The 20,449-nt window shown below is 42.6% G+C and overlaps 2 protein-coding genes across 4 annotated transcripts; both read right to left on the bottom strand.

Annotated features, from left to right (window-relative positions):
• Nucleotides 1-3,220: 3,220 nt before the first annotated feature.
• LOC133899039 (la-related protein 1A-like) lies at nucleotides 3,221-12,262 on the bottom strand. 2 transcript variants are annotated; one of them, XM_062339942.1, is made up of 14 exons: nucleotides 11,586-12,262; nucleotides 10,228-10,729; nucleotides 9,972-10,134; nucleotides 9,451-9,541; nucleotides 9,288-9,359; nucleotides 8,655-9,202; nucleotides 7,599-7,668; nucleotides 6,137-6,238; nucleotides 5,056-5,372; nucleotides 4,816-4,956; nucleotides 4,648-4,711; nucleotides 4,291-4,436; nucleotides 4,090-4,194; nucleotides 3,221-3,674 (listed from the first exon to the last, which is right to left on the bottom strand). In XM_062339942.1, the coding sequence occupies exons 1-14, from the start codon at nucleotides 11,865-11,867 to the stop codon at nucleotides 3,473-3,475; spliced, it is 2,805 nt and encodes a 934-aa protein (XP_062195926.1). In that variant the 5' UTR covers nucleotides 11,868-12,262; the 3' UTR covers nucleotides 3,221-3,472. The 2 variants fall into 2 exon arrangements, with proteins under 2 accessions (XP_062195926.1, XP_062195934.1); XM_062339950.1 differs by having other exon boundaries at nucleotides 8,655-9,199; nucleotides 11,586-12,261.
• Nucleotides 12,263-15,659: 3,397 nt separating this feature from the next.
• LOC133899029 (probable splicing factor 3A subunit 1) lies at nucleotides 15,660-20,219 on the bottom strand. Of its 2 annotated transcripts, XM_062339930.1 has the most exons (6): nucleotides 17,992-20,219; nucleotides 17,553-17,849; nucleotides 17,150-17,205; nucleotides 17,029-17,072; nucleotides 16,802-16,906; nucleotides 15,660-16,069 (listed from the first exon to the last, which is right to left on the bottom strand). In XM_062339930.1, exons 1-2 carry the CDS (start codon nucleotides 20,101-20,103, stop codon nucleotides 17,580-17,582), a joined length of 2,382 nt encoding a protein of 793 aa, XP_062195914.1. In that variant the 5' UTR covers nucleotides 20,104-20,219; the 3' UTR covers nucleotides 15,660-16,069; nucleotides 16,802-16,906; nucleotides 17,029-17,072; nucleotides 17,150-17,205; nucleotides 17,553-17,579. The 2 variants fall into 2 exon arrangements, with proteins under 2 accessions (XP_062195914.1, XP_062195905.1); XM_062339921.1 differs by having other exon boundaries at nucleotides 16,802-17,072.
• Nucleotides 20,220-20,449: the final 230 nt, after the last annotated feature.

Genomic DNA, 20,449 nt, shown 5'->3' with positions numbered 1-20,449 from the left:
CCAAGTCACCAAGACAAGGTCTGAAGCACGATGAACCACCAAGCCACTAAGATAAGGTCTCACAACTAGCCTATCTTCCGGTCATTTGCCGTCGTGATCACTTCGGAGCTTGTGCCACCAAGGCAAGGGTCTCTACGTCCTCATGCACGTGTCTTGTCACCGCTCCACACCAAGTCGGAGGGTCAACAAACTTGTCGACGAGTCACAAAGACTCTAAGGTGCCAGCGTACCTCTTGGTACAAGTAAGGATCACTTCTTTATCCCCTCTCAAAGTTACGGCACTTAGCTACAACTCTCTCTAGGCCTATAAGCACTAATCACTCTCTAATCTTGTGCTTAATCGCCTTGGATGATCACTTTAAACACTCTGATGGCTTGGATGTCTTCTCAATCATCTATGTGGCTCCCTGGACTCCAGCAGCATACCACACATTCAAATGACTGAATAAAGGGATATTTATAACCTCAAACCCGTCAATTAGCCGTTGCCTCAACGGTTCAGAAAAACTGTGAACACCGGATGATCCGGTGATAACAGTAGTACTAATACCGGATCATCCGGTGAGTATAGCAAAAGAACCTAGCCGTTGGAACCCACTCAGACTCATCTGTGAACACTGGATTATCCTATGATGACTCACTGAATACCGGACACATGCACAGGATCATCCTATGTGCACATATTCATTTTGAAGATCTCTGCAAATAATAGTCCGGTGTGTTCATTTTGTGAATACCGGATCATCCGGTGATGCAAAAGACTCTGCTCCAAACTTTCTGTGAATACCGGACTGTTTTTCATTGTGTTCACTGGATTATCTGGTCAGACAAATTTCAACAGAACAACGTTATGTATTTTTTTATAATTTTTCACTTCAAACTCCGATTTTGACGATCTTGTGCTCTATGAAAAGCTTATGAAGAGCTCTACGAGATTATATAGAAATCCATCCCATTTGACCACATCAAAATTTACGAAACAAATCCAATTCATTCCTCTCTTTATTTCGGGTTCAATGACTTCTCGTTTATTGTATCTATGAGACCTATTAAAGCATATACTTGACAAATATGTTAGTCCTATTGACTATATTAATATTAATCACTAAAATCATATACATACCCTAAAGATGTTCCAGTACAATCTTACTAAAAACATGTTCGCTACAAATGCAAACAGACCTAACGTGGCACATGTCGGTATTTCGCGTACCGATAAATCATGCTATGTCACCTATCGATACGCGGAATACCGACAAGCCATTAGACTGCAGCAACAACCTACGTGACACCTCTTTACCAGAGCCGCCACCTATCAGTATTCCGCGTGTCAACAGACCTCTGGGCCCATTACCATATAGGAAATCGGTATTCAGAGTACCGACAGTCCTTTATTAGTACTCCATATGCTAATAGGTATCTATTCTTACGATTTTATTATTCCAACTATTTATTTAATTTTTCAATAAAATAATATTATTAAAAAAGTCTCCGATCCGATGTGTGACTGACGGTAAGCTGGTTGTATTTTGTTGACTTTCTATATTGAAGTAACCGACATGATTCTTGATTCAAATAGCGGAGTACTTAACAAAGCTTCGCAAGTCAATCAGCACGTTGAGTCGTCTACACAACGCGTGCCAAACTAGATCAAGAAGATTTTAGGATACAATATCTGTAAAAAATAATAATACGGTCTCTAACGTAGACCTATGACTATTATTTTTATAAAAATATATTTATAAAATCTAATAAAAAATTATAAAAATATTTTTCAAAAGAATTTATATCTATGATTTTTATGTTTCTATAATAAATGTATTAAAAATTGTTGATGGTCAATGTTTCAAAAAATTGACTGGGTCTCGTCCAAAACTAAGTACTTGTAACTCGAACGAGTAATTGAAGATGGCGGCGATCCATTCCGAAGTAAAAGAAGATGGAGATGATCGCCAGCTGGTTTTTGATTTATGAACGCCGGAGGGGGAGTGCCACGGGACGGATCCACGGCGCTATCAATCGATGGATCGGCTGGCGAGCTTCTAGAGCCTCGACTCAAACGATGCGTCAAAATTAAGCTTGGGTCCAGTCCAGGTGCGTTTGCCTGCTGAGAGGTCACATCGACCCTGCGCCCAACTATGCAATGAAAATGATTTGTCAAGGGGCGGGTTGGGAGGGATCAGCACGTAGTGAATGAGTAGAACACACTCCGCCGAAAGAACTAGCAGGAGTTATGATTGGTTGGATCCACCTCACCTGGTGATCGAGCTCGTCGTCGTGACCGCTCGATCTCATCCGACAATTTGTCTGGATGTGTCACGAGACCCATGGAGGCCAGTTCCTGAGCTCAAGATTATCTCCAATCATATTTCTTTTATTTTATTCTCTTTTCGATTAATTTCTCTATTTCTATTTTTTTTACTTTCTCTCATCTCTAATAACTTTTTTTTAAAAAATCGCAAAAAAAAAAAAATCTCGTCTGGAAGAAAATAACATTGAGAATCCCGTCGTAAAAGAAATCATAAAAAAATATTTAAGCGTTAAAGAGAACGAAAATTCTTCACGATGAGATTTTAATCTTCGAAGGAAAGCCGTTGGGACTAGCCCAACTTCACTTTCTTTTCACCATCTTTTTTTTTTTCCAGAGCAGCGAGGAGATTAAAGTTGCATCTGGCCGTTTGGCCGGCAGAGCAGACCATAAGAAGGTTGCAGTCGTCTGCGGTGCAGATCCGACATACCCAGTCTCTATCACCAGTGCATTGAGCTGAAGCATTAAAAGCGGAGGAAAAAAAAAGACGGGGGGTTTTCTGAACAACCTCGTGAATTAACAACGCAAGACCGCTCACTGCGTCCTAGGCGTGACGATTAGAACTGGGGCATTGGGCGCTAGCACAGTAGCACCCAGTATCTCCTGGACAGAATTGATGAGCAAATCAGGTGGTTCGCCATGAACATGAACATGCAAATCAAGTGGAATACTACCAAAAAACCATGAACTTTTTTCAGCTGGGTCCTACGTGTCATAGACACGAAGAGCTGTGACCAGATTCCAGCGTGATGGTAGCTTCATTTTTAGTTTTCAAAATAATTGTGGCATCTGGAGAACCACGAGCTTGGTTTGGTAAAACCGCGAAAGCAGGCACCGGCATGACTTCGCATTGTGGGATGCGAACCGGACAGACCCCACACCCTACAGGACAGCACCAAGCCACACCAAGGCTTAAAACTTCATGCTCTATTTTTTTCTCTCCATTTAACAAGAAATTATTATCTATGTACAAATGTCACATTGGTGCCAGGAAGGTAATGAAAAAAGGAGGAAAATTTCCTGGGCGGCCACACCACAAGTATGGGCAGGGGATATAGCAAAATATGCACAGATGTCTACTAAAATCCTTAGTTTTCAGCAAACAAAAACTGCTACTTTCTCCTTTCTGGGATGACCCGCCAAAATTTCATGCCGCGCTCGGACCTACTTGGTCTCAGCCTTATTATGGCTTGCAGCCACAGGTGCATTGCTGGTACTGCTGCCGGTTTCTTTCTCTGCCCCCTCTCGTTCTCTCTCCTTCGACTTGAAGTCCTCTAGAGTGCGGAACTCCTCCCTTAGGAGCCTCTCCAACTCTGGGTGCTGATTTATGGGACCGCTATCCGGATTTCGGTAATGATGGAATGCCCTGGTTCAATAAGCAAAAAATAATGTCAGCAACTAAGTATGACAATCCCACAACTGCTAGGTTCGGCAATCAGCTAGTCAAGGTAGACTCGCAACTTCCATTTTCACAAATAAATACAAGGCACCTTGGCTATACGATTTTCAAGTACAAAGTTTAGAACCACTCTAATGTGGCAATTGCATGTATTACCATTCATAGCAATATGCATGAACTTCAGGATCCGTGCACCTACTCACGGGATGACACAACAATAAGGTCACAAGCACTAGATATAAGCGATAAGCCAATAAGCAACCAAACCATTGAATTATAGCTACCTTATGTTCCTTCATTAGTAAAGGTAAAAATAAATCCATAGCAAGGACTGCAGTGAAGTAACAGAGGAGTGCAAAAAGAATAATAAGCTACCAATTACCAGTATTTTTCAAGCCCATAAAGATCACCATTATGGTAGTACTCAAGTGCAAGCTTCTCAAAATCTTCATATACCTTATGTTGGAAGTTTTTCTCCAAACCATAACTGCAAAAACAAATAGGCAGTAGCTGATGCTGCTCTATTGCAAAATGTAAACAAATGATAATGGGAAGCTTATTCATGAAACTTCCATGTACATACCTAAAAAATCTGAAGAGGCACTCAAGCCCGTATCTGTAATTTGCTGCTGCATCCTCCAGCGCAAACTTCTTAAAATGCTTGTACATATCTTCATTAAAATTATCTCTCAGATAGTATGACCAGAAGCGATAGAGCGAGTTCATTTGCTGCACGCCATTGAATGAATACAATATGTCAAAATCAATATATAATCATCAATTATCAAAACATCGATGAGGTCAGACTATTCCAAAAATTCTATATTTAAAAAAGTTAATGCAGTGACACATAAAAAGTAAACCTGACCACCTTTATCTATTTCTCTAGTTAGTAGTTACAAAGTTGTCATTGCAAGAGAAATATAGGAGGAAGATTCACCTCACTGCGACCGGCACCAAACTTCTTACGTTCCGCAAGGCAGTGATGTTTGAACTTATTGTACCTTCACATCAATTTAAAATGAAGCTATAAAATGGAGGGTATTGATACATAATGCTAAAGAACATTAAAACTAAGGAACACACCGCCACAAAATTAGCTGTTTACCTTTGTTGCTGGAGTTTATTTTTTTCTAAAAGATGATAAGTTAGATGCTGAGATTGTGGAGAAGATTTGGGCAAAGATCCAACAGGAGAGCTCCCAGAGGGAATTCCATGAGGAGATGAACTCAGCTTTGAATTTTTATAACTAAACGTCAATGAAATCGATTAGCACAACATCAATTTGAGGCAGCAAATAGGTAAGTTTTCTGAAACAAAAAAAAAATCAATTAATTGCTAACCCTACCTGTGATTTTCTGGAGTAGACCCATAGAAATATCCAACTGAATAGCCTGGAGGACTTTCTGATACACCGTCATACTGAGACTGGCTATTGGGGTTGTTCATAAAATTACCAGCAAAGAATCTCTGCTTATGTGAGGTGTGTGCTTTTCTGTTTCCTCTATTTCGCCGCCTACATGGAATAGGCTGTCCAGTTTCTTCAATACCATTATTTACAGTACTGGAGTGGCTCCCTTTTGAACCACCAGGTGGTTTAGGATCAACATCTGCAGATTCAGCCTGGGAACTTCTTTGATTATTAGTGTGCCGACCGTGCAGTTTCTGAAGTCAGAAATATATTATAATATCAGCATGAGGAAAGGTAAAATTATAAAATTTGATGGCATAAAGAAGGGTCATCACATGTATCGGCTAAGAGTGGGCTTTGAGAAATACGAAAAGAAAAGTTTAGCTCAGCTCATGTGATCATGTCTGAGCTCAAGCAAGCTTGATTAAAATATAGCTTCACAAGGTCTGTCTTCGGACCTTTGTTCCTCCACACTTGAATTTCAAATGATTTCAAATTGTACATAAGCAAACAAGTGAACTAATGCTACAGCTAATCAGTACTCCCAAGATTTGAAGCAGCAATGTGGAACTCGTAATTGAAGCGTAATAAACCCTTCAAAATGTATATAGTACGTATGATATTGCTTTAATAAGTTTAGCTGGGGAGCTGACATTAAAACTAGGTTATAAAATGTCTTAATTTCTCATAAATGAAAACCTGCACAGATAGATTCTTTCCATATTAAGCCTTCGCTTTGTTTCCTACAAAACTAATACTAGACCGAGACAAGCTCGAGTAACAATGATGTGATACGGTTATGAGGGGAAAATGGCCTTTCTGCACCCAATCAATTGTTGATTGAAGGCAAATGGACAGCGATGGCATAAGAGGGCAAGGTGCTGAAAGCAATGGCATAGAGAGAATATAGAATTATTCAACGGCAGATCATTGGTCTGTCTTTTGGCCTTTGGGCATTATCCAGTGGCATATAAGTTACTTTCTCAATTTTGTAATGTATTGGACTGCAATACATCACCTCATAATGATATAAGGCATCGCTTATTCTTGACGCTTCCTCTGTTGAAAATGCCTGAGGTATACTTGAGCAACTTTTGTCATCCTTTTCTAACCTAGTATCCTGTGAGACAGATAAATGAAACAAAATCTCAGATAAGTTACAAAATAAAACTTGTTCAACATTTGTTCCGGTCACAATAAGTGTCATTTCAGATATTGACACGGTCCCCAAAACGTAAATTTGTCCATCAGTTTCTATGGAAACCTAATAAATTTTAATATATGAAAGTATGTTTTACACAGTTCTTGGCCAAGCCAAACATTTACAAAGATGTTGTCACTAAAAAATAAAAAAGTTTAACAGCACGCATTCTGAAACAGCACTTAATTGACTGGAAGGAGTGTGATAGAACAATCATTGGTCCCATCAGAGAACATACAATATAACTCACTGCACGGTTTGCAAGAAACAGAAGAGACTAACAGTCGGCTTACTCAATCAAATGTTTATCTAGAATTAAAAAAGACAGACCACTGCAGGACAAATAAACAAGATTTCGAAGAGTAGATATACCGTAAGACATCGAAATGCATCTCAATCAAGTCTGAACTAAATCCTATAAATTCTGGTACAATTCCCCTCTTCCAAACAGGGGCTAAGAGAATTAAAAGAATCTTATAAGAGTAAGGAAGAATAGAAAAAAGATTGTGTTCCTCAGAAGCATAAAGTTCTCATTGGAAGCCTAGAAATACTATCAAATATAACTGAATCAGCTAAACTGTCCAATATCATCATTGAATGAATGCTTTATAATGTATCACTGCAACACTACCAAATATGTAAAGATAAACTCCTGCCAGTGATCAGAAGGAAAATAAATAAATATTGTAAATGTTAAAGAAATTAAGAACATTAGAATCTAAAGCTTCAACAAGAAGACACGTAGCTTTTTTAGCCTTTTACTGGACGAGTATCATCCAACCTGCGGCATTAGCGTATTATGACATTATGCAGTGGTAACTCAACAGGTAACTGTATTTTTTGTTCCGCAACAAATTTTCTTCAGGAACTTTTTTCTACTCCTAAATAATGAATGTGCTCTCCTTAAGAGCACACAATAACAAAGCAAATTCAAAGAACGGCATAAATGCAAATATCTGAAAACAAGCAAAGGGCATAAATCATGTATTAATTGAAAAATGCCAAAGTTTGTAATACTTCATAGTACAAGATCGAAGTGATACGGGAAAAAAGATGCATCACGTAAAAGAATGTTACATATAGGTTCTGCATCAAAATGAACTTTAACCATAATCAAACAACACCATTCAATCCATAAGTTTTTGGCATACGGTGCACATTAAGAAACCAATAGAAGCTACATCAAGGGCATCATTAATTATGATGGCAAGAATATAGGAAATTAGAGGCAACATATGACTAAACAAAGCAAGGAGCAAAAAGAATATTGAAATCCAACCTGCGTGACAATTATTAGCCTATTAATGTCTTGGTCGTCAACAAAAAAGTCATCATCCTCGTTATCGCCCCTGCTTGAAACAAACATATTGCAAAAGGAAATCAATCTTGCATTGACAGCTTCTGGTCCCTGTAGCATAGGAGATGAGAGATGGAGCACTACAGAAGCACTACTTTAAGCTATACACAAACATTGTCAACATGATCCTTTTTTTTATCTTTATGGTAATACATGACATCTAGTACACCAAAATTATTTTATAAAATGTAGAAATGTACCATTCTACTATGGAAAAAATAGTTTATTCATAAATGTAACGAAAGCACACTATAACATATTATCTACAATCGAAAAGGTGTGTAGTATGTAAAGTGTATTACCTTTTGTTTAAAAAAATAAGTACTACTTTATCTGAGAGTACCCAGCTTACACGGATAATAAAAGGCTTGGGTACATCTACATACATAAGTATGACGAAATGAAAAAAGAGGCAGCAAACATTAAACAACCATCAATGGCCTAAGGGTATGTTGGATATCTTTCCCACCCTGCTTTGTCAAGCAAGGAAAATCCAGGTAGCTAGCCCGCAATAGCTAAAGGAAGCAAGGTTGGCAAGGCTTACATGTTTGGTTCTTTTGCTTTAAAAACATAAAATAAGCTTATGTTTCTTAGAAAAGCATGGTAATAACTTAAAATATTATATAATATATATTTTGGTATTTGCTTGAACAGAACATGATATAACAATACACAACCAACCTTGCTCACAAAGGATAGCCTAGGCTCTCCTCAATAAGCAAACTTTTCCTTACCCATGAGAGAATTTGCTTCATAAAGCGAGCATTTTTAGTTGGGCAATTGCTTGAGCTAGCAAGGGAACCAAAACATGCCTGAGGTTCAATCGGCTTGTTGACGAATTATCACATACAAATCATTTGTCTTCCCAAAAATTGACGGAAACTATAGGTTCTATCTTACCACATGCATGCATAATTGCATACCAAGAGAAGAATTTGTAACGCATGAAACATAGATCATATACCCGTTCGAAATTACCTTTTATGTGAATAGAGATCATCGCATGAATGGTCCACATGTTCCAATTCCAATTCCTCATCAAGCAAGAAAGTGCTTTGATCACCATTGAAGCTAGAGAAGTCACTTGGTAAACCGTTAGAGAAACCACTTTGAGAAACAGGTACATTTATCTTTGAGTTCACTTTCTGAGCTTTAACTTCACCAGATCTAACAAAAGATTCATGATTGCGTGAATTTATAGGGAACGCGGAAATGCTCTTCGGCTTTTCATCAATACTAATGGCGGTTAAGTCCTTATTCAATGAACAGCTATGCATGTCTTCAGCTAGATGTTCCTCTGCAACTTTTGCCTCCATACCAATATAGTCTATGTTGTGTCTAATATCTTGAGAATTACAATGCTTCTTTTGATCTTCAGAACATCCATCCTTATTTGAAAAGCCACCAGTATTCCTCTCACCCATACTGCTATCCATACTGGCAGATGATGGACTCGCAACAGATGTTGTCCCAGAAAAAGAGATCCACTTTGACCAGTCAGAACGCCTTCTAATCTTGTCATCCTGCTAGTACACAGGCAGACGATAAGATAAATCAAATGTCTAAACTAAACAAGAAATTTCAACTAACAGTTGAAATAATCATAGCAACCTGGACTTCTAGAAGACTTGAGATTGACAATGCATCTACAATCAAGTGTATATCCGTGGTCATTTTCTTAAGCTGCAAGTGAGCCAGAAATAAGGGGTTTGCTTTAGCACAAGGGCAAAATAATAGAAATACAATTCCAGAGAAAGCTGCATAGAAGGCATACCCTGTTGAAATCTGCGACTTTTGAAACTGGAACCCAGCCATGCTCATCCATTAAAGATTTCAAGAAATTATCATGCTCCAGATTCGCATCACTGAAAACATAATGATGAGTTAACAAAGGGCTACAAGAAATAATTGTCAAAAAGCACATTTAGTCATCCATGATGTTACAAACATATAAGACTGTCCTCAAAACTGGGCTGTATTGGTTTTTGCATGTATGTTGTGTAATCACAATGCAACTGTGACGCAAAAGCAAACTGGACTTTTTTTAGGTCATGTTTCTGAAAACCAACGGATATGCAATGAAAATAAATTACCCAGCACCACTACCCACTGAAAATTAAATGAAAAAATTATCAACAGATATCCAATAAAATAAATTACTTAGCACCAATACCCACTGAAAATTAAATGAAAAATTTGTCAACATATTGTTACAAGCCCACATGCCTATTTGGCTATTTTATAAGTATCATGCTTTCTTGGAACAAACTTCAATAGAAGAAAAAAAGAATTTACCTAAAATAATACTCCACTTGAGTTAGTATTTTAGATCTTAACTCAGCAGCTTCAGGGGATAAAACAGGATAAGGAGCTGGCTGGTTCTGGATGTAACGTGGTGGACCTCTCATCGGCTCCACAGGTACGGCGGGCATGTAATAATACATGGGATGCATAGGCCCTGAATTTAAATCATTCTTCAATATTAGAGCATAGAAAGCTTCGATATACCAAACATGAAGGGAGATGACACTACCAGTGACTAGAGCATTACCAGGGTATGGTGGTCCATTGATGTACCCAAGAGTAGGAGGCACCATTGGTCTGACAAAAGTTCTTGGCCCAGCACCTTGCGGTAGACTTGTGTTTTCTCTTGTACCAAACATCTGAGGATTTTGCCAGGTGTGATGGCCATGGCCTTCAGGACCAGGATGGGGCCTAGCACCATGAGTACCAACAGGTGGTTTCCAAGCATGAGTATCTACTGGAACAAAAGGAGGCACAGAGTTCTCATATCCAGATTTTCCAGCATGTCGGTCATGATTCGGGACCGGAACAGCAAAAGGCCGGTAAGGATATTCATGTAGTATCATCGAACTGGGGAGCACAGGGTAGAAAATAGGTTGCCCTGGATGTTGGTGATAATGCATCGCTGGAGGGTAGGATGGTGCACCATTGGCAGCAGAAAAATGTCGCTTGGGCCCATTTTTATGGTATGCTTGGTGACTCTTGTTGGGACTTCCATGGCCATCAAACTTGTTTGTACGACTAGACCCCTAAAAAGTTTTCACTTTTTTTATCAAACTAAGAAAGGTATGAATAGTACAGGAAAATGCATAAAGGATCTCAGCAAGGAAGAGTGACTCTATAGAACAGTAATAGAGATGATGTAACTTCTGTCCACAAAGGAATTAATCACATATCTTTAACTTAAATCATTTGAAAGCATATGATTGTCCTCACAGCGCATGAGAACACATCTGAATTGTACTATTAAAGAAACAACAAAAGCACCACGTCTTTTCTTCTACTATTGTGTTGAGGGATGTGAGGAAGCAAAGACAAACTAAACAAGATTAACATTTCTACCCAATATAGGAAGGACAGAATGGGAATGGGATCACAAGACCTACCATGATGTCCATAACCCTTCAGAATAATCCTTGAGCCAGAACAGTTCCCCCACTCACACAATCCAACAAACAAAATCACAAACATGGCAACAGAACAACACTACCGCATTTGGAATGCGCTCCAAGTTGAGTGTGAGATGCTCCAAACGAGGCAGTCATACAAAGGAATTATGATTTAACTGCACTCCCATTCGGTGGTGCTTCAGCGGTTCAGCTAGGTGACAGACTTACATCGTCATGAGAAATGTAACCTACTTCTATCATAGTGCACTCTGGTCAGCGGCATACACTCTAAAAACAGCAAAGCTTCACTACTTACCGACAAAACAACGCATAACGACACCCAACCAATTAGCATCAAAGGCAGAAGTGATGCATATCTACGTAAATGAGCAACCTCAACACCTTGCATCAAAATTTCCTTCAACAACTAATACTACCAAAATAGAAAGATCCCACAAATAAAACTAAGCATAACCGCAAGGGCACCAAATTATACCTGCGATGAAGGCGGCGGAGGGGACGCCGGCGCCCCTTTTGCCGAGTCGCCGGCGGCAGCATTGCCCGCCCCTGCCTTCACGGGGCCCTCAGAGGCGCCCTTCTGCCTCGCCTCCTCCAGCGCGGGCCACGACTCGGCCCCCATGACCGCCGCCTCTCCCGCCGCCGGCTGCAGCATGGCCTTCCTCCACGGCGACGCGCCAGCTCCGGCGCCGGCGCCGCCAGCCGGATCGGCCACCTCCGCCGCCGCCACGGCACTTCCGCCCACATTTGGTTCCTCCATCACCAACGCCGACGCACCCCACGAACGCAGCGCTCAGAGACTACCAGACTGCTGGGCTCCTATCCCCGCCGACGCGGCCGAAAACGCGAGACGCACGAGCCCGGATTCGGACGAGACGAGCGAGGGGCTTAGTTCAGCCAGCGACTGGTGCGGGCATGGCGCCGACGAGGAGGACGAAGACGACGGAAGGGTGGTGCGGGGCGGCGCGGGGTAGGGTTTAGCGTGGTGAGAGAGGCGACTAGGGTTTTGGGGAAGGTGGGATTGTGGGAAGCGAGCGTGAGCGAGAGCGAGAGCGCAAGCCAGGAGAGCGACTGGGGACTGGGGAGGCTAGGTTGTGTGCGCGTCTCTGCGTGCGTGGAGCGCGTGAGGTGAGAGAGAGAGAGAGAGAGAGAGAGTGGGGCCGGGCCGATGTGGGGTGGGGGGGGAGGCCATGGACGGCTGCGTCCTTGCGAGCGGTTTTTATCCGGAATCCCGGACGTTGGTGAGCCCGGGAGCACGGTGGCTGTCGAGTGGGGCCGGCAGCGGCGGCTCGAGACCACCGGCGGCTGCCTGCCTGTTTGGCTGTTTTGGGGCGGTTTGAATGGTTTGGGGAATGTACGTCGCTTAGGGCCACACCTCCTCTACCATGAGCTTCTAAGCTTACCGGAGTTAGGGTTAGTGTTAAACTAGAGGATATCGGGGTTAGGTTTTGGATTAGGTGGTAGTTGAGATTTGAAAGAAGGCTTTGGTTAGTTGCCTGGTCCGGTGTTGGTAGCCGGGGTTGAGGTAGATGCAGTAGGTCGTCAGTGACGGAGGACGGTCGGTGGGTGACGGTGCCAGCGACAGGAGTTAAGGAAACAGTCTGACAAAGACGACTTAGCACCGTGAAGAGAGGTTGGGTGACACCTTCCCTTCTAAACCTCATGGGAGGTCATAAAACCAAGAGCAGGAGCGCAACACACAGCCATCATATGCACTGGCAAGCAGCAAAAGATTTGGCATGTGAGAGAGAATTTGTTACCGAAACAAACATGTTCTTTCACAACCGATTCTAGCATTATAAGTTGTAAGTATCTAAGCTCCTAATTCGAGTTTAGTGATCAACGACAAAATGATCATCATGACTAACATGTGTTTTGTAGGAACTACTGAAATTTAGATCACGATGATGATTCTTGGTACTCGCGTCCCCTATGTTGGTTTTCATGGTTATCGGCAAAATACATGGGCGGAGATTAATGGTTTGTTTGGTAGAGCTTCTAGATCAGCTCCTAGAGTGGAATCAGTAGGAGCTCTGTCAAACGATAGTTTGCAATTTTCAACTCCCAGAGTCATTCTCTGAAATAAATTAGATAATAGGAGCTGAAAAACCCACCTTTTTCTGATTCATTTCTCTTATATAATTACTTCCTCCATAGAGTTTATCTTAGATAATCACTTTCAGCTACAAAAATATTTTCCTCGAATAATCACTTTTCCCGAGAGATTTTGAATCAGGGGAGCTCTACCAAACAACCCCTAAGGACTAGCTAGTTCTTAGTGTCGTTTAGAGTTGGAAGACACTTAAAGTAGTATAAGTCTTTTGTGTTTACCTTTGACCTTACTATTATGGGGTTTGAGCATAATAGTTTGATCTAGTTGGAGTTAGATAGTTAGTTGTGATGCATACTAGTCAAGTCTAGTACTAGGTAGTTTAGAGAAAACCCAAGAAAACAGGGATCAAAGATTTGGAGTGAAATAGAGAAGCTTATTTTTTTTATATCGGATGATTCAGTGTTCACACTAGAAGATGAACAATTCACCAAAAGATTTATATAGAGAGCAATTTTTAGTGGCAAATTGAAGTTATGTTCATCAGATGATCAACATAGGATGATTCACCAAATAAATTATACATAGAGTATTTCTGAGTGGGGCTTTGAAGCTATACTCGTCGGAAGTTCCATTCAGCGTATCAAATGATTGTTCAGTAGATATTTTGGTGATCAACAGAAGGATCACCAGAGTAATTATACAAAGAGAGTGCTAGAGATGGTTAAAGATGCTATACATACCAGATGTTTCGGTGTTTATGTTCAAACCTGATCGGATCATTCGGTAAGTATGGCCGTACAATAACGGATATATTCCAAGCACAGTTAAGCTATATTCATCGAATGTTCCAGTGATGGAAATAGATGCATCACCAGATTATTCGGTGAGTGCAATTTTTTTTAGTGAAAGAGTAACATCTAGTTTCTGGTGGTTGGCTATAAATACATCCCCTTTGCGCCATGAAAGTTCTCTTGGCTGGTAGTTAAACTTAGTTACATACTTTGAGAGTAAAAGAGAAATAAGAAGCACTTCAGTAATTTCTAAACTCATAAATTGCAATATTAAAGACATTGTTAGTGTTAAAAGTGTAGCTAGAGTGCATCCAATCATCTCTTTGGCTTAGATTATGTTAAGTGAGATTTTTGGCTTATTACTCTTAGCGATTGGCGTCACATAAACAATTTAGGGCATGTTTGTTTGAGCTTCTGCTTTTGACTTCTCTGAAAAATTGCTTTTGGAAATAGGCTGTTGACTTCTACAATAAGGGCCTGTTTGTTTGAGCTTCTGCTTTTGGCTTTTCTGAAAAACTGTGCTTTTAGCTTTTCTGAAAAGCTACTTTTGAAAGTAGACTGTTGGCTTCTACAATAAATTTCTGGCTTCTCAGCACATAACTTCTCAGAAAAACTACTCTCAGCGAGCTTCTCAGCTTCTAATTCATTTTCCTCAGAAGCAGTTTTTGGCTTCTTCAGAAACCACTTCTAAGCAAACCCGTTTGTTCTGGCTTCTAGACTTCTGACAGAAGCAGAAGCCAAAAGCAACTGGAAACAAACAGACCCTAAATTTTTGGCTTCTCAGTACATAACTTCTCAGAAAAGCTACTCTCAGCGAGCTTCTCAGCTTTTAGTTCATTTTCCTCAGAAGCAGCTTCTGGCTTCTTCAGAAGCCACTTCTTAGCAAATCCGTTTGTTCTGGCTTCTGGCAGAAACAGAAGCCAGAAGTAGCTGAAAACAAACAGGCCTTTAGTAGTGTTTAGTCTTGAATTTCACATTGAAGTGATTGTTGAAAATCTAAGATGACTATCCCTAGAGAGCGCTTCGTACCTTACACGGTTACTTCAACGAAGACTAAGAAAAACACTAACTCCTCAAGAAAAAAAAAATTATTATTCTCTTTACTTTGAACAATTTAATTTTAACATTTATTTTTCTGCATTATATTCTGGGAATTACTATGGTTGCTTTACTAGAATAAGAATAATGCTTGATCCAGCTTGCATGCTCTTCATATAGAAACTAATGCACATTTAAATTGAAGTTGTTTCTTTTCTTGAAATAGTTTTTAGAGGTAGAAAAATTCCATAACCCAATTCACCCTCTTATCGTACATCTTGATCCTACACATTTGGTAGGTCAAATTTGATCGTCACGTGACAATTCTAAATTTCCAAGAAATTCAAGCGTCCAAAGGCACTTCTCCCTCCTATGTGATATTTCTCTTCTCTGGATTTTTATCTCGCCAGCATGATCCACGACAATGACACGCAGAAACGTCTTACCAGGTGATGCGTTCACCACGACCAAAATATTCAGACCTCTCACCACGAATAGGATGAAGCCCATCTGATGCAACTTACGCTAGTTGGCTCGCCGCTCGGAAATCGCAACAGACTGCTACTGTGGCGTTTGAAGGGCTCCGAGAAAACACGCTGTTCCTTGGTGCGACAGGGTTTTCTGTGGCATTGAGCACGGCCACGCTCAAAAGGCAAACACACCGCAGAACAAAACGAAGCGGCTGTAGCAACACTTTGACGAGCGGACAGGCCACAAGGAGCCGATCACCCGTCAACAGCCATTTGAATTGTTATCCTGCAAGGTCTGATGCCGAGCACATATTAATATTTTTCGCATCAGCAGCTCATGTCTTCGACTGGGCATGAAGCCATGAACAGAATTGGTTTGTCTCAAGTCTCAACCGAAGACGGCACGGCAAAAGCACACAAGGTAACAGTTCAAGCTGGCCACTAGCTCGTGGCCTCCTGCAGTTCCGCTATACCATCTCTTGCAAAGGCTGAGACCAGGGGGCTCGAAAGTTGTATCCCAGTTCATAAGCAGGCATGTTCAAATCATCAACTGAGAACCTGATTGGACACAGGAATTTGTAGGACTCCAGCAGCAATTGATGGAAAAATCCTGCGAGCCAGTTAACAAATAAGATGAACGCATCAAAGATCCGACATCATCCACATGACAAACTTTCACACAATTGTTTATCAAATTAACAACACAATCTTAACCGTGTTAGCTATCAAACATGATGGGAAGAAACAGGAGACTCAGACCAACCATCCCACAGTATAAGAAGCTACAACTGAAACAGCTATTAGTCTTGCACACACTTTGTCAAGCTACCCAAAAGACATGGTCAGCTATAAGACTCCTTGGAAAGAATGCTGGCAATCAAACTTTTCTAACTTGAATTACTGCCACCAACTATCCAGATTGCCCAAGTGGAAACAGCTTACTGATCCATCATAAAAATTACGCCAATAGTAATGTGTTTATAGTTCAACAGAAATTACTAATATTCAAGGTCCTATTTTTCCCGTGCAGAACAAATATTCATGAATGGAGAGAGTAATACATGACCTTTTAACTGATATGGCATGGTTTGGTGCCTCTAACGAATTCAAACCGAATACATAAGAAGACCAAGAAGGGAACGCCAAAATAACAACCAACCAAAAACATGTTACATTCCTAAAATATAAAGCATATCTAGGTAGGGCCAATCTAATCCACAACACCAAAGCAGATGGTTGGTTGAATGCATTCATTTGATTTGGGCATGCATTTTCTGCATCACTGTCAAAACTGCAAAAGAAAGGAAAAACTAAAGAAATGTGGCATGGGAACGAGTAATACCTCATAAACATAGCTGGAAACTTGTATACACAAGTGCACATACACGGCCCAGATGCAACACCATAACTGACAAACAGGTTCATCTGTGACTTGTGAAAACATACACTGGCAAAAATTGGTTAGAAATTAGAATACAACAATATTTTCTGGAGGCGCATATCTAAAGCTTAGTGCAGTAGCAGAAGGAAACAACCATAGAATACATATCCCAAACTAATATTTCCTACTTCAAAAATTCCAGCAGCAGTGACCTGATGGATGCCATGCCATTCTGTCAAAAAGAATTTGAACATCAGAGGCATAGTCCACAATTCAAATACAACTAAAACAATAATCATCCATCCAAACCTTTCAAAATAACCACTCGAAGGAACAGTACCCTCACTGATGTTGTACAGAAGAATCTACAATAAGTCAATAACACGTACTTGCATAAGAAAACAATCATAACACATAAAACAGGAAATGTGCACTCTTAATGTAGAGTACCATCTCACAAGACCAAACAAAAGAAGCTAAGTGGCCAAGTAGGTATCCATTAGCACCCTCCAGTAACATACTCGATGATATGTCAAGGCAGAACACCTCACAACATGTAACCATAGTAAGGTAATAGAGGAAGGTATTGAGTTCACATAATGCAAAAGATAGTGTTTAACATAGAAAATAACATGATAAGAAAAATACAACAGCAAGATCCAGCAAAAATATTCTCCATGATAGCTGCTGAATTATGGTTGTAAGCATTAACCTGCCACTGTACTGAGGTCGAGAAGGTTCATTTCTTTCTCCCACCACGCTCTCTCAGAGTTAGATTGATCACCACTCCAGGACCCACATTGTAGTAAGCAAGAGTAAGGTTGTCTTTGAGGAAACTAGTCCTCACACTCAACTTCTGCTTATTAGCAGGGAGCTGCAATTCTCCAGCAATTTGCTCCTTCAGACTACCTACTGTATCTGAGAGTGATTGGACAGAAATTTCCAAGACTTGTCCCCGCAAGTTTCCTTCATCAAGGTTGGGTACAGATACCGAGATGCGAGCAGGGCCCTGCAGACAAGAGAATAATAGATTAGCATATAACAGTCCTTAAATTGCAATATAACTCATCTAAAAAAATCAATATAACTAGAACAAGCTTGAAAAGCAAGGAAGAAAGATAAAGGGACTGCCTATTTGAAAGAGCCATTACCAGATGCTGGGCAAGGAACTGCTCTGCCGGGATAAGAGAAGCGTCGTCTGTTCTCTGCCTCTTAGGATCTGGTTCATCAGGTGGAGGTGGCTGCTCCTCGGCAGGAGGCTGGGGAGGCAGAGGCGGTGCTGGAGGCTGAGGGATTCCAATGGGATTGATCATGGGTGGCATGTGCTGCGGCGGGGGCATATGGAATGGGCGTGGTGGACCAGGCATAAACTGAGCCTGACCAGGAGGCGGAGGAATAGTGGTTGGCATATGACCCATTTGGCCTGGCATCCTAATCATGGGCGGCTGGCCTGGTATCTGTTGTGGAGGTGGATGCATGGGAGGCATCATCTGTGGAACTCCATGCATATGAGAATATTGTGGTGCATTTGGCGCAATAAAGCGAGGGACATTAACCAGCGGAAGTGGTTGAGGAGGTCGGGGTAATGGCATGCCAGGCCGGACAAGTGGAGCTGGGCCAGGAATATGCCTCCCATCAACATTTGAAGAATCAACCTGATCCTCACGACCCACAGCCAATGCTTCAGTGGCAGTCCGACCAATGCTACCAGAATGACCGTCCCAAATAACCTGCTTCGGCTGCTCATCCTTTTTCTTCTCAATTTCAGCCTTGACAGCATTAGAAACCTCCTCCTCAGTGGTCCCAAAAATATCTGGGCGAGTGCGAGCAAGACCAACAATGTTCCGAGAAATCTCGTCATCGGGGGCGAGGGTGGTTTCCTTAATCTTGGCCAACATCCTCTCTTTCTGCTCCTTGTACTTAGGGTCAATGAGTGAGATGCGCATGTGTTCCTCCATCTCACTGATGGGAATCAGCTCCCCAGTTATCGGTGAGACAACGAACTTGGTTGGGTCCCTCTCTGCAGGAATCCTCTCCTCAGGCCTCTTGTAGTTCTTGACTATCCTCATAGGCGCCTCCTCATCACCAGCCACCTTAACTTGTGCTCCTCCTTCATTCTCCTCAAGTAGCGTTGCCCGCATTCCTTCCTCGACAAGTTGCATCTCCTCCTCATCCATCTCCATCTCAACCTCCTTAGCTGGTTCAGCCAATTCCATAGCTTCCTCCTTTCCCAAGTTCGCCATCCTCTTCCGGCGCTTCAACTCCTCTAGAGTAAGTGGCACAGGAAGCCCCTCGTACTCATCATCTGCAAGCTCGATTGTCTCGACAACAACAAAATCATGCCAATCAATCATTGACATCTGCATCCTCTCCTGCTCAATCTCGTCCTCGGCCTGCTGCCTAGCATGCTCCTGTGACCGATCCCACTCCAGCCGGTTCAGGCATCTCTCCAGCACTGTTGTCAGGTCCTTCGACCCCTCCCTCAGCTCCTTCAGCAGCGCAGGCTCCGGCCTCAGCACCCTGGAGTACGCGTCTGTGAGCGACGTGAAGAACGGGAACATGCTGTGTGTGGGCCGGATGAAGTGGAACTGCACGTTGTTGCTCTCGCGCTGCGCCAGGCTCGTCAGGAAGCTCTTCCCGTTCCGCGCCACGAACTGCGCGGTCAGCTTGATGATGTCCAGCTCCTCCCCTGTGATCCCCTCGGGCAGCCGCACCGTGTAAAGCTCCGCCTTGGGCGGCACCAGCACCTTGGTTGGCGGCGGCACGCGGAAGGGCGCGGAGTGGTCGGGCTTTGCGTCCGCTGCAGCGGCGCCGTCGGCCTGCGCTGTGCCATTGGCCGGGTCCGGCGCCGCGGCAACGGGGGCCGCGGAGTCGGCGCCGTCGGGCTCACCGCCCGTGGGCGCGTCGGCGCCTGGCGGCGCGGCGGCGAGCTCGGAGACGCGGTGCTGGTAGTAGGCGTGGTAGGGGTCGGAGGGCTGGAGGAAGTTGAACTTGGCGTTGCCCTGGTTGTGGGAGATGATGCGGCGCTCGAACTCGGGCCCGTTCTTGGCGACAAAGGTGGCCGTCTTCTCTATGATCACGCGGATGTCGGGTGGCGGGTGGATGATGCCGATGGTGCGCGTGTGGGTGGCCACCGTCGCCGGGGCTTCCGCCTTCGCGCCGGGAGAGGGTGGGGGAGGCGGAGGCTGCTGCTGGTGGTCGGTGTCGCCGCCCCCGTCGCCGTCTCCCTCGGGCGCGGGGAGGGTCAGGATGGGGTTGCCCATGGCAGCGGCGATGGGGATTAGGGTTTCGGCGGGTTGAGATCAGGAGGGAGGAGGGAGCGGTCTACTCGAGACTCGAGAGAGGGAAGTCGGGACGGGAGGTGGACTTTGTTTGGGCCGGGTTGGGTTCGAGGCGGTTCGATTTGCTGCGCGACACCGACATACTGTTCCATGAAATTTGGTCATTTTTGTCTATTCGATTTTTTAGATACAATTCTATCTGTTTCGTTGTTAATGCGTTCTTCCTCGACTAGGCGAGCTCGATCGAACCCACGCGGCTTTAAGATTTTTACGAGCTTGAGTGAGCCTAGGTTAAATTTTGAGATGCAAGCTAGACCCATCAAACCAA

This window comes from Phragmites australis, chromosome 2 (genome assembly GCF_958298935.1).
Source record: "Phragmites australis chromosome 2, lpPhrAust1.1, whole genome shotgun sequence".
NCBI classification, from domain to species: Eukaryota; Viridiplantae; Streptophyta; class Magnoliopsida; order Poales; family Poaceae; genus Phragmites; species Phragmites australis.
The sequence above is the reverse complement of the archived record's forward strand: the minus strand, read 5'-3'. Positions and strand labels throughout refer to the sequence as shown.

Excerpts from the sequence above, each read along its gene's own strand:
- LOC133899039 (XM_062339942.1), bottom strand. The coding sequence starts at position 11,867 with ATGGAGGAACCAAATGTGGGCGGAAGTGCCGTGGCGGCGGCGGAGGTG. Across the intron at positions 9,360-9,450 it reads AAGTCGCAGATTTCAACAGG|CTTAAGAAAATGACCACGGA; the intron begins GTATGCCTTCTA and ends GCTCACTTGCAG. Across the intron at positions 7,669-8,654 it reads GATCTCTATTCACATAAAAG|GGGCGATAACGAGGATGATG; the intron begins GTAATTTCGAAC and ends TGTTTCAAGCAG.
- LOC133899029 (XM_062339921.1), bottom strand. The coding sequence starts at position 20,103 with ATGGGCAACCCCATCCTGACCCTCCCCGCGCCCGAGGGAGACGGCGAC. Across the intron at positions 17,850-17,991 it reads AGTTCCTTGCCCAGCATCTG|GGCCCTGCTCGCATCTCGGT; the intron begins GTAATGGCTCTT and ends TCTTGTCTGCAG.